The 11500-nt window shown below is 36.8% G+C and overlaps 1 protein-coding gene across 1 annotated transcript; it reads left to right on the plus strand.

The window, feature by feature from the left end:
* Nucleotides 1-4035: 4035 nt before the first annotated feature.
* GCK72_022539 (uncharacterized protein) lies at nucleotides 4036-4568 on the plus strand (the record flags this gene model as incomplete). Its single annotated transcript, XM_053734890.1, has 2 exons — nucleotides 4036-4479; nucleotides 4530-4568. The coding sequence occupies 2 exons, from the start codon at nucleotides 4036-4038 to the stop codon at nucleotides 4566-4568; spliced, it is 483 nt and encodes a 160-aa protein (XP_053578456.1).
* Nucleotides 4569-11500: the final 6932 nt, after the last annotated feature.

The raw sequence follows: 11500 nt of genomic DNA on the forward strand, positions 1-11500 counted from the left end.
CTCATTTTTCTGATCTTTTGTAATCTTACCCCTTCTTTCTTTCTCTAATTGGCACATACGCTCTGCCTTCGAAACGAGCTCTTCTACTTTGAGCAATTTAATTTTCTAGTCTTATTCTAACGACCTTCTTCGCATCGAATTCAATACTGACGATTTCCGAATGCATTTTGTTTGCTTCAGAATCAGTAAAATCGGCAAACTTTTGCAGTGCCAACTCCTTTTATTGCTCGAAATCAACCATTGATATCCAAAACTTTGTCGAGATGTTTCATTCCACATCTATCAAAGCTCTTTTTGCATTTTTGAACATTGCTAATCTTTTTTTTTGCAACATATTTGCTTCAGTCTCTTGAAAATATGGCATACGTGTTGAGTGCATTCCTCACAGATCAGTTTTGACTTGTTTTGACATGTTTCGTCCTAAACTTAGAAGTAATTAGATTTTTAAAAACTTTTTTTGTCTAAAAATTTACCTTTTTCGCAAACTAGGCTACCGCACAAAAAAAATTAACAATTTTAGTTTTTATCTTCAGATTTCGTAAGCTTATGCAGTCGGATAATTGCAAAACTAGCTAACATTTTGCCTAATAGTTTGAAAATGTAACCAAAAACATCGTAAATTGTGAGAAAATTGGTATATAATGCAAAATTGCGAAATTTTAAAATTTCAATCTATTTTTTTCGACTCACCATTCAGAATTTAAATAAAATCAATAGAAAACATTAAAAATTTGGGGTCGACCTGCAAACGAGCTGGTCACTGGGGGTAATATATGATGGAATGTTGTTTGAAAGAGTCATAGCCTCTTCTCTAATGAATACGTTCCGTGGGGCGCACTTTCACTGACACGCAAAGAAAGAACTGGTCGAGAAAAAAAGACAGCGTGGAAATATCAGAATCAGGTGGGGATGTAGATTTGAAAAAAGTTGCTCTTATTTTTCTTTTTTGTCTACTGAGGAGAACAAAAAATGCGGTTCTTAGTTGATGAATAATGCAATTCATTGTTTTGGTTCAAAGTTTTTTGAGATTATTTAATCATTTTTTCTTGCCTTTCCGAAAATTGATTGGTTTTGCAAATGATAATGTCCGAGGTTCTAGATGGCCAAATGAAAATGAAAACAGTTTGGAAAAAGATATGGAGATCTACTGCTTTACAATTTTCTGCTTATCTTTATTTTTTTAAATCTATTATCAAATGAAGAATATAACTTTTTCGGGCACTTCTATGAAGTTTCAATCCGTTTTGAACCATTTTCAGATATATCACGAGTTCTCTGCAAGACTCGAACAACGTGTGCTTTTGGTTTAGATTTTAATATAAACATGTATTATGAGTCTTGTGTAACCCATATGCACAATAATTCAAGATATTGTTTCTAGGCTTTTTCCACACTCCGCACTAATTTTGTTTTCTCTGCGCACATCAATCTTTGGGAAAAGAAAGAAAAGAGTAGGTGTCTGTCTGTGTGTAGAGTGTGCCCAAATGTCTCTTTGTTTGGCGGAGAATATCTGATTAGATAGACGCAAGATTAGTTTTTTATGGTAGAACTCTACATACAGTAGGAAGATATTGAGAATGACCGAATTAACAGAATATCCAGTTTATCCAAAAAATATTGAATTACAGTATCCGAAAAAATATTGAATTACATTAATCTCGAAAAAATTATGAACCGAAATAATGAATTTGTATAATCGTCTGTTATTTATTTACTAAGAAAAATACTTTTTTTTCCTTGCTAGGGAAGGATCCCGAGTCGAGATGGAGTTACGGGTCGAGACCTATCGATGCTTAAATACCCAAAAAAAATTGCGGTTCGACAGCGAAATTAGCTTTTTCGTGTATTTTCATTGATCAAAAACGGAGGATCAAACATAGTTTTTCCAGAAGAATCATAAAAAGAGATAAAATCCATTTCCAGATAAAAGAAAATCCAAAAAAGAAAAAGAAAAAAAAACTATAGCGTCCAGAGGAACCGAACCCAGACCTGTATGGTTAAGAATGGAGGTCAGAGCTTGAACTTTGAGCTCCTTTTTCTACATTCCTGGAAGCATTCTGCAAAATTGGAAAACAGTTTTGGAAGTTTCACAACCCGTAACTCCATCTCGACTCGGGATCCTTCCCTAGTTAGTAGACGAAAAAGAAAAATGAGAGCAACTTTTCTTCTAACTACATCCTCACCGGATTCCGCCATTTCTGCTCCTTCTTCACATTCTCTTTGAAAGAAAGAGAAAGGAGAAAAAAGAGAGGAGGTGTCTGATTCCGCCATTTCTTTTTTCTCTTTTCTCTATCGGCCTTTTCATTTTGTTCACTCTAAGCCAAATAGTGAAAGTGCGCCCCACGGAGCGTATTCATTAGAAGGGGAGGTTGTGTCTCTTTCAAACATCATTCCATCGTGTATTACTCCCTGTGACCAGCTCGTTTGCAGGTCTACCCCCCCAAAACTATTGATTTTATTTGAATTCTAAATGGTGAGTCAAAGGAAATGAAAAAAACAACTTTTAATTTGCATTGTTAGCATTAAATATCAACTTTCTCATAATTTACAATATTTTTGAGTTCATTTTTGGACTATTCAGCCAAAATGGTTGCTTTTGCCACTATTTGGCTGTGTAAGCCTACGACCTGCTTTTGAGATATTTTAGAAACAGCAGTTAATAGTTGAAAATGGCCAACCTTTGTGAGGATTTTCGAAAAAATATTTCGCGGGCTGAAATGCGAGTGCGGCAGGGAGTTGTGGGCGGAGCTTAAACTCCAAGCGATGTGATTTCAGCTGATTTTTTAACGTGTTTTAGTTGATTAAACGTGAAAATTTTGAAAACAGACTGCAAAAGTCGTTGAAAACATCGATTAAAACACGAGTTTATCTAAAAATTCAATGTTGCTCGTTTAAAAATCAGCTAGAATTTCATTCTTACACTTTAAGCTCCGCCTACAACTTTCTTCCTCCCTTGCGATTCTGCCCGCAAACTTTTTGCTTGCAAATTCCTTGTCGGAACTTTATTTTTTTACAGTAGAGTTACATTTTTGTAGTTTACCACTTTTTTGTATGGGCTCATCTTTAAAAGTTAAAGGAGTATTTTGGTCTGTTGTGATGTTTTCATATCATAATGTATGAGTTTCGGTGAGTTCATTTTCATAGTTCAAGAATGTTTTAATTCGGTGCGCAACCCGCTGAAAGCGAGCGCCGGAAAGTTTGGTCATTGAGAAGGCCGAAGAAAATTGGTGGCCGTGGCCTAGAAATTCGACTTCAAAAACATTGATTTTTTGAATTTTGACGGTATTTTCGATTATTTGTGTTATATTTCTTCAATAAATTCTATAGAATACGGCAAATATTAATAGAAAAACACCAAAAACTATTGAAAATAACGCCACAAATAGCAGAATACTGAAAAAAACCAACGGAAAGTTTGGTCAGCGAGAACGTTCTATAAATTTCATTTCGGCAAAGTTGTTTTTTCAGTATTCTGCTATTTGTGGCATTATTTTCGATAGTTTTTAGTGTTTTTCTATCAATATTTGCCGTATTCTATCGAAATTATTGAAGAAATACTACAAAAATAATCGAAAATACCGTCAAAATTCAAAAAATCAACGTTTTCGAAGTCGAATTTCTAGGCCACGACCACCAATTTTCTTCGGCCTTCTCAATGACCAAACTTTCCGGCGCTCGTTCTCAGCGGGTTGTAGACCGAATTAAAAAGTTTTTGAAGTATGAAAATGAACTCGCCGAAACTCATACATTATGATATGAAAACATCACAACAGACCACAATACGCCTTTAATGATGTAACTCTTCAGACAGGCTTTGTACAAAAAAAGTTGTCAACTAGAAACATAAAGGTTTACTCTTTGATCTACACAAAACATGTAAATTTGTTATTGTGAGATGATTAGTGAGACCGTGGCACACTCACATACTGCAAGTACAACATTCTGAATACCATGAAAATGAAATTTTTTTCAAACCATGGAAAACTCAAACCCTACTTTTTCCAGAATCGCTCACCACCTACCGTAACCCGCACTATGTACTCGGAGCAAGCGGAAGCCATCCTCCGTTCCCGCTTCACCGTCCCACCAGCCCATCATCAGGAGATCATCTCGAATATCAAAAATAAACCGAGAGTCACTAAACAACTCTTTTCATGCAATCTCTTATTGAAAGAGGATGTTGGGAAGGATGAGTTGCTGTTCGAAATGACTGGTTATTTCAAAAAACGGAGTGAAGAGAACGCCAAAAGGAGTAAACGACATCATATCGTGATCGATGGAATGGCCCTCAGTCTGGAAACGGGGAAACAGGTGACCCTTGCAAAAAATTTGAAGAGATCGTGTCAACCAAATTGCCGTCACACTTATTTCTTCGGTGAGGAGCTCCATATCTTTGTCACCAGCAATGAGAAAATCAAGAAAGACGATATGGTCACTCTGCCTTTAAAGCCGGACTTCTGGGAGTCGGATGAGAATACTGTAAGTTGATTCGTTTGATCTGTTCATTATGCATTACTTTTGATTTGCAGGAGGATGTGTCGACGATCATCAGAAACTTGGGATGTTGAGATTGGTTTATAAAGGATCAGCAAAAATAATAAACATCATTTGATGAATTGATGGAAGAACCAATTGGTGACTAGGTGAGAATTAATGTAAACTTGAATAGTTTTTGAAAACTTATTTTTTACAGTATGTGGATCAGCATGCTGAAGATGTGTCAAATATAATCAAGATGGTCGAATATCATAAGATGGTTAGAAGAAAACCAAATATTGCTGACATTCTGCAAAATTTTATAATTATCGTGATTCATGTGCATCGATTTCTTGTTCCTGACCTTTTTTGTAGTTTTTTTTTTGAATTTAAGCAGATAAATAAACGTTTCTACAAAACCTAAAATTCTTCTCAGTTTTTTTTTTCCGATTCAATTCTATTTATGGTTGAAAATTTTCAAATTTTTCAACCCAAATGCCCTAGTTTTTCAAATTTTACAGCAATTTTGTTTTTGATTCTCAAATTCCTTTTTCGTCAGTCTCCAATTCTCCCGAGATGAGCTTTTTTTACAGAAGAAATGTGTTAAAACAATGTGTAAACTGAACACGTTTAAATATTAAAAAAATTAAAGTTCGCTCTAAAATTCACAAAGTTATGGCGTTACATCCTTTTCCATTTCGATTTTCAGCGGGTATACTGTAACTTTGAGATCGATCAGTGAAATTAAAACCATAAAAATGATCAGCATTTTAAAAGCTTTCAAATAAGTATAAAAATGGCCCATTTAGTTGTTATTACTCTAGCTACAGTAATCTGATCTCTAAAAACCTCATTTTTGGCTGTAACTTTGCAAAATTTTCTGCAAACTCGACCAAAATTAGAAATTCAAAATCAGCGAGTTCTCAGCTTCCAGAGAAATACTCACAAGCGCGGGTTTAGTACAAATTGAGACCCGCCAAAAAAACTACAGTAACTCAAAAATCGCGTCAAGACCTTATTTGCTCCAAATTCAGACCCCCGTGTATTTTTCTGAAGGCACTTGACTAACCGAATTCAAAAATGTCAGTTTCATTCATATTTGAGCAAAACTGGCGGGGTTACTTGAATGGACTACTGTAGTTTTCGCGGCATGATCCGTTTTGCTTTATTCAATTGCGGGGATACTTGAACAAAAAATATAGCAGGAAATAAGGGATAATAGCTTAAAAACAACGAAAATAGTGCATTTTCAGCTAAGAATGGGGGTTATTCACAACACAAAAAACGAAATTTATAAACAGGGCATTTAGAAGGAGAATTACGGATAATAAAAAATAATTGGAACGTTAGGGGAATATGAAATACGGAACAAAATGATATTCCGCGTTTATGCTTCGGTATCAGGGATTTCTTCGGATGAAGTCAACGCGACGACTTCCTCTTATTCCCCGTCGTCGCATTTTTCTGGATATCAGAGTCCAGAGGCGATGCAGCGATTAAACTGATATTTGAAGACCTGGAAAATTGAAATTTTTTACTCGGAAACAAGCGAAAAAAGATGTCGGTGTGCTAGCTCTGAAACTGCTCTTTGTAGTACAAGAGCTAGCTGTCCAATAAAACGAGAGTTAGTCTCCTATCTATTATTTAAAGGACAGAAAGTCAACAAAATTTTTCCAAAAACTCAGATTTCCGGTACTAAAATGTTTTAATCGACCGAAATTTTGGTTATTCCCTTTCAATTTATTGGAAAAACGTGGAAAATTCTACTAGAAAGAGCTTCTTGAAACCGTCATGGTCTGCTAGCTTTATGTGAATGTAGTTTGTAGTCTGAAATACCAATTTGGCTGTTTTTTCATGTATTTTTAGCCAAAATCACTTATCAAAAGTGTTTTTTCCTTGAATAACTCCAATTTTCCCACTCAAACACCTTTTCATCCATCTTCTGCGTGACACCCCTCTCAATATCGTGTGACTCAAAGCACTTTCTCATCTTTCCGTAAACTCTTCACACACATTTTGCTGGCCAACTCCTTCCAGCGACGTCTTGATTCGTTCCGCTTCCTCCGTAGTGACCTCTCGCTTTAAATGAATGTGAGCACGAATTCTAAGGCGATACTCAAAGGCCTTCACCTTGTCATGATAGTGTTTCGGTAAATTGGCTCGGCGCACTCGAATTTCTTCAAAAATTGCTTCCGGACGGTGGTGTTTGTGGCGACAACTTTGAGCGATTTCGACACTTCCAGAAGGTTAAATAAATAAAAATTAAATAACGATGCATTGATCGGCCATTGTCTTCATTTTCTCTTCATTTTCAAAGATTTTATTTTTGTTCACAGCCTCAATTGTGAACCAGTTGGCAGTGTAGTCACATGCGAGATGCGGATGCTCAACCATGAAGATTTCCGCCGCTTTTGCACCTCCTTCTTGCGATCCGCCTTGATTCTCTCTTATCCACAGCCTCTGCCTCCTCCATAGTAACTTCTCGCTTCGATTGAGCACGAATTCTAAGGCAATCCTCGAACGCCTTCACCTCGTCGTGACAGTATTTCACATAAACCGGCTCAGCGCACTCAAATTTCTTGAAGAATTGCTGCGGGACGGTAGTGTTCGTGGCGACAGCATTTTTTCTCACTTTCAAAGATTTTGAGCTTCCATTGTGAGCCAGTTGGCAGTGTAGTCACACGCTAGATGCGGATGCTCAGCCAAAAAGATTTCCATTGTTTTGGCACCTCCTTTCAGAGTACCGATTCTCTCCAGAAGACTCATTTCTTTTCGAAAACCGAGACCATGTCGTGCTTATCCTCCTCGTCGGTCTTCTTCACTTCCGGTATCTTTTCAGTGATCTAAGATCGAAATTTCATCAAAACTGGACTAAAAACAGTGTTTTTAGCCTACCTTATTAATTCTTGAGGTACTGAATGCCTCACGTCGGATAGTATCCACATTCTCCTTCTTACGCCACGCCTCGAAAGCGTCGGCGAGCTATTTTCCGTGCTCCTGGAAGAGAAAGTTTGGATTTTTAATAACATTTCTTATTGATATAAAGGGAAAATTGGCTTTGGTCTGCTAGCGATGATAAGAAACACTACAAACAACAAAAAGCGAGCTAGCAGACCAACGCAGATGTTGGTCTGCCAAATTACAAAATACAGAAAGCAAAGCTAGCAGACCAACTTTCAAACTTGTTAGAATAACTCATATTCTGTCGATTTTACAGCTGAAACTCGAGAAAACTAAAAAACTTGGTCTGCTAGCTCGCATTTCGTAGTTTTTATTCTATATGACACAGTTTTTGATCAACTTCATCATTTTCACCTGCATTTTTTTGATCAGTGTCTATTTTTTCTTCTCCAACCTCTCTTTTTCCATTTTCTTTTTGACCATTCGCTCGAGACGATCCTGCTGACGCCATCTGTAGAGTGGCGGCGTATCAATGTTTGTCATCGAATACCTCGATATTCTTCCATTTCGAGTAGTCAATAATGCATTGCTTGGCCATCGCTTTCATTTTTACCTTTTTTCGAAAATTGTAGCGTTTGAAGCCTTAATTGTGAGCCAGTTGGCAGTGTAGTCACACGCGAGATGCCGATGCTCAGCCATAATGACTTCCGTCGCTTTCGCACTTCTTTCAGTGTTCCAATTCTTTTCAGAAGACTCTCATTCTTCTAGAAAAACGAGGTCATGTCGTGGCTCTCCTCCTCGTCGGTCTTCCTCACTTCCTGTTTCTTTTCATTGATCTAAATCTGAAACTTCATTAAAAATGACTTAAAAACTTTATTTTCAGCGTACCTCATCAATTCTCGAGGTACTGAACGCCTCATGCCTAATTGTATCCACATTTCATGGTTTGAGATGTTCCTATTCTTCCAATGCGGCCTCCTTCATAAGCCACGCCTCTTCTTAGGTCTTCACTCCATCGATTTGTTGTTGAATTGACGATTTCGAGTCGGCGGAAGCGTCGGTGAGCTACTTTTCAAGGTCCTGGAAATGAAAATATGAATCGGTAATGAAATTTCCGAGCGATATAAAGAAAAGTTCAACTTTAGTCAGCTAGCTATGAGAGAAAACATTAGAGAGAGAGAGAGAAATTAGAGAGAGAATGAGGTTTTCATGCGGAATATGCGAGGAAACACGAGAAAAAACGTAAATAATCCGGAAGCGGGTAAAGAGGGTGGAGAACGGGCATTCTCGAAGCGTTGGAAGCTCGGAAATAGCTTTGAAAATAAGCTTTCAGATTAATTGTTTCATTTTTTCCAGATTTTTCTAACTCGTACCACGAAAAATGACTGAAACTACAAAAAACGAGCTAGCAGACCAACGCAGTTGTTGATCTCCTGGATTATAAAATACAGAGTGCATGGCTAGCAGAACAACGTTTAAAATTATTAGGAAAATTTATATTTCGTCAATTTTACGTCTGAAACTCGAGAAAACTGAAAAACTTGGTCTGCTAGCTTCCACTTCGAGGTTTTTATCCTATCTGGAACAATTTCTGATCTATTTCATCATTTTACCTGCATTTTCTTGGCCGTTGTCTTCTTTTCCCTTTACAGCGCCTTTTTCTATTTTCTTATCGTCTATTCACTAAAGACGAGCCGGACAACGCCATCTATGAAGTGACGGTGTGCCAATGTTTGGATCCGTGTCGTCCTCGTCATCGGACACCTTGATATTCTTTTATTTTGAGTAGTCAATCGGCATGTTCTGTAAAAACAAAGAAAAATTATAGTGGAAATGAGGTTTTAATGCGAAAAATGTGAAGAAACACAAAAAAAATCGTTAATAATCTAAGACCGGGCAGAAACGGGAATTCCCGAAGCGTTGAAAGCACGGAAATAGCTTTAAAAATAAGTTTTCTCATTACTTGTCTCATTTTTTCCAGTTTTTTTCTAATTTTTATCGCTAAAAGTAACTGTAAATCGGTTTTACCCGCTGAAAAATCACTAAAATCAACAGAAAACGGGCAGTCCGCCAAACACCGCGACGCGCAACCGCACAATGCACCAGACCATACGCGCCAAAAAATGTGCTAGAACATTGGAACACCTTCCGTTTTTGACCGTTTTTTGTGGAATTATCTTAACTTTTGGTTTAGGAATTAAATAGTAATTTCCAGGTCTTCACGATCATTTTGACATCAAAATCGTCAGTTTTCGTTGGAAATTCCCTGAGAAATATATATCGTGTTTCCTCACATTTTTCGCAAAAAAAACCTTATTTTCTCTCTAAATTCGTTTTTTTTAACATTTCTGGTCGAATGTAGAAACGTGAACCTCCCAAAATAAACGTGATCCTCCCAAACAGCCATTAGTTTGGATGAAGTTTAGTACTATTCCGAACAAATTTCTGTAGCTTACTGTTTTCCATAGCTTATTGAGGTGTGTGTAACATCAACTTTTTACATTGACTCGTGAAACAGCATAATTCAATTCTTGTTTCCCTTATTATGGTAGTAGTACTATATTTACATGATAAGAGCAGAATAACCTAATTTTACCTCTCTTCCCCTTTTATTACTTTTCCACAATTCATTCTTTTGTCTCGCTATCTTCTTTTCTCCCTTGCCCATCTCTTTTTTACGTGAAGAACAGAAAAAGAGACGAGGCAGAAAGGAGGTCATCTGCCCGTCCTCTCCGTGTTCTTCTCTATACGAAGCGTGCCCTTTTCTTCCATTCGACTAGATAACCATTGTTTACAACAGATATCACTTGTTGTTAGATCATGGGGAACTAACAACAAGTGATATCTGTTGTTAAAAGCAAAGAAAGTTTTCCTCTCTTTCCGATTCTCATAGCATAGTCCACCTAAACAATAGTCTGACTAATGAAACGCAGACATCACAGAGAGAAGAGAGCAACCGGCCGGGAAGAAATGCCACTCCCGTCTCCACCGCCGTCTCTTCTCTTTCTTTTACGCGTCAATTTATTGCAAGAAAAAAATGAGACGGGAGGGGTGTTTATGTTTTTCATTGTTGGAGTTAACAAATGAATATTCGCGGAGTATAATAATTGTGATTTTATTTTAACATTGTTTTGTTTCAGCCTATACTCTTAATGCGGAAACCTTTATCTCATTGTTAAATCATGAAGAAAAAAAACGAAGAAATATCCAAAGCATGATATGGAACAACTTGATTTTCAATCCATTTGTTGACTTCAAAAACGCGGAAGAGTGAGTTATGACAAAAAACTATCAACTTTCTTTGTAATAGAGTGGGAATTTGTAAAGTGTGTGCGGCATGTTTGTGAAAATTGCGTGCTCTGTCTGCGTAGTGGTCTAGCTACTGCTCAGAAACTTTTTTCTCAAACTTTTTGACGTTCCACTCAATTTTCAGACTTCTGACATTGGTTCCACTTGAAGAACTGTGAAACTGTATTCAAAGCCGTCTCTTTTGACCAAAGAATCAAAAAATCAAATATTTCTCACTTCTCCGAGAGAAATACACGCCAAGAGTTTTCTCGGCCGGGAGGCCACGGCCGTTATTAAGTAGAGGGAGTTTAAATTGAGGTTTTTAAAAAAGTTTTTGGGGTGACAATAAAATAGACTTCAATAGTTTTTCGTATAATTTTTTTTTTCATTTAATAATAATTTTCCATAACTATTGAATATTTTTCCAGGTGGCGAAAATTTCACGAGTTCATCATTCAAATCGGAATCAACAAACCTGGCACCGACAACTATATCTCTCATCGCAATGTTCAGTTTGGTAAGATTCGGAAATTTAAATTTTAAAAACCAGTAGTCTTGATTGAAAATCTCTGAAAACTAGTGAAAAAAAGAAATTACCAGAAATTTTGAAAAATTGGAATAATTTAGTCTAATTTTGGTGGTTTTAATCAAATTTCTGACGATATTACACTATCATCGGTCTAAAACCGGCAAAATTTTTGAAAACTATTAGGCATTGGTCGGAATTGAAAACGTCCCAGTGAAGTCTGTGCCTTTCCCACATTGAGCGACATCCGGCAGTTGAAAGATGTGAATTCCTATCTAACAAAAACAGATCAAATTCAATATTCAGAAA

The sequence above is a fragment of the Caenorhabditis remanei genome, chromosome X (genome assembly GCF_010183535.1).
Source record: "Caenorhabditis remanei strain PX506 chromosome X, whole genome shotgun sequence".
In the NCBI taxonomy this organism is placed as follows: Eukaryota; Metazoa; Nematoda; class Chromadorea; order Rhabditida; family Rhabditidae; genus Caenorhabditis; species Caenorhabditis remanei.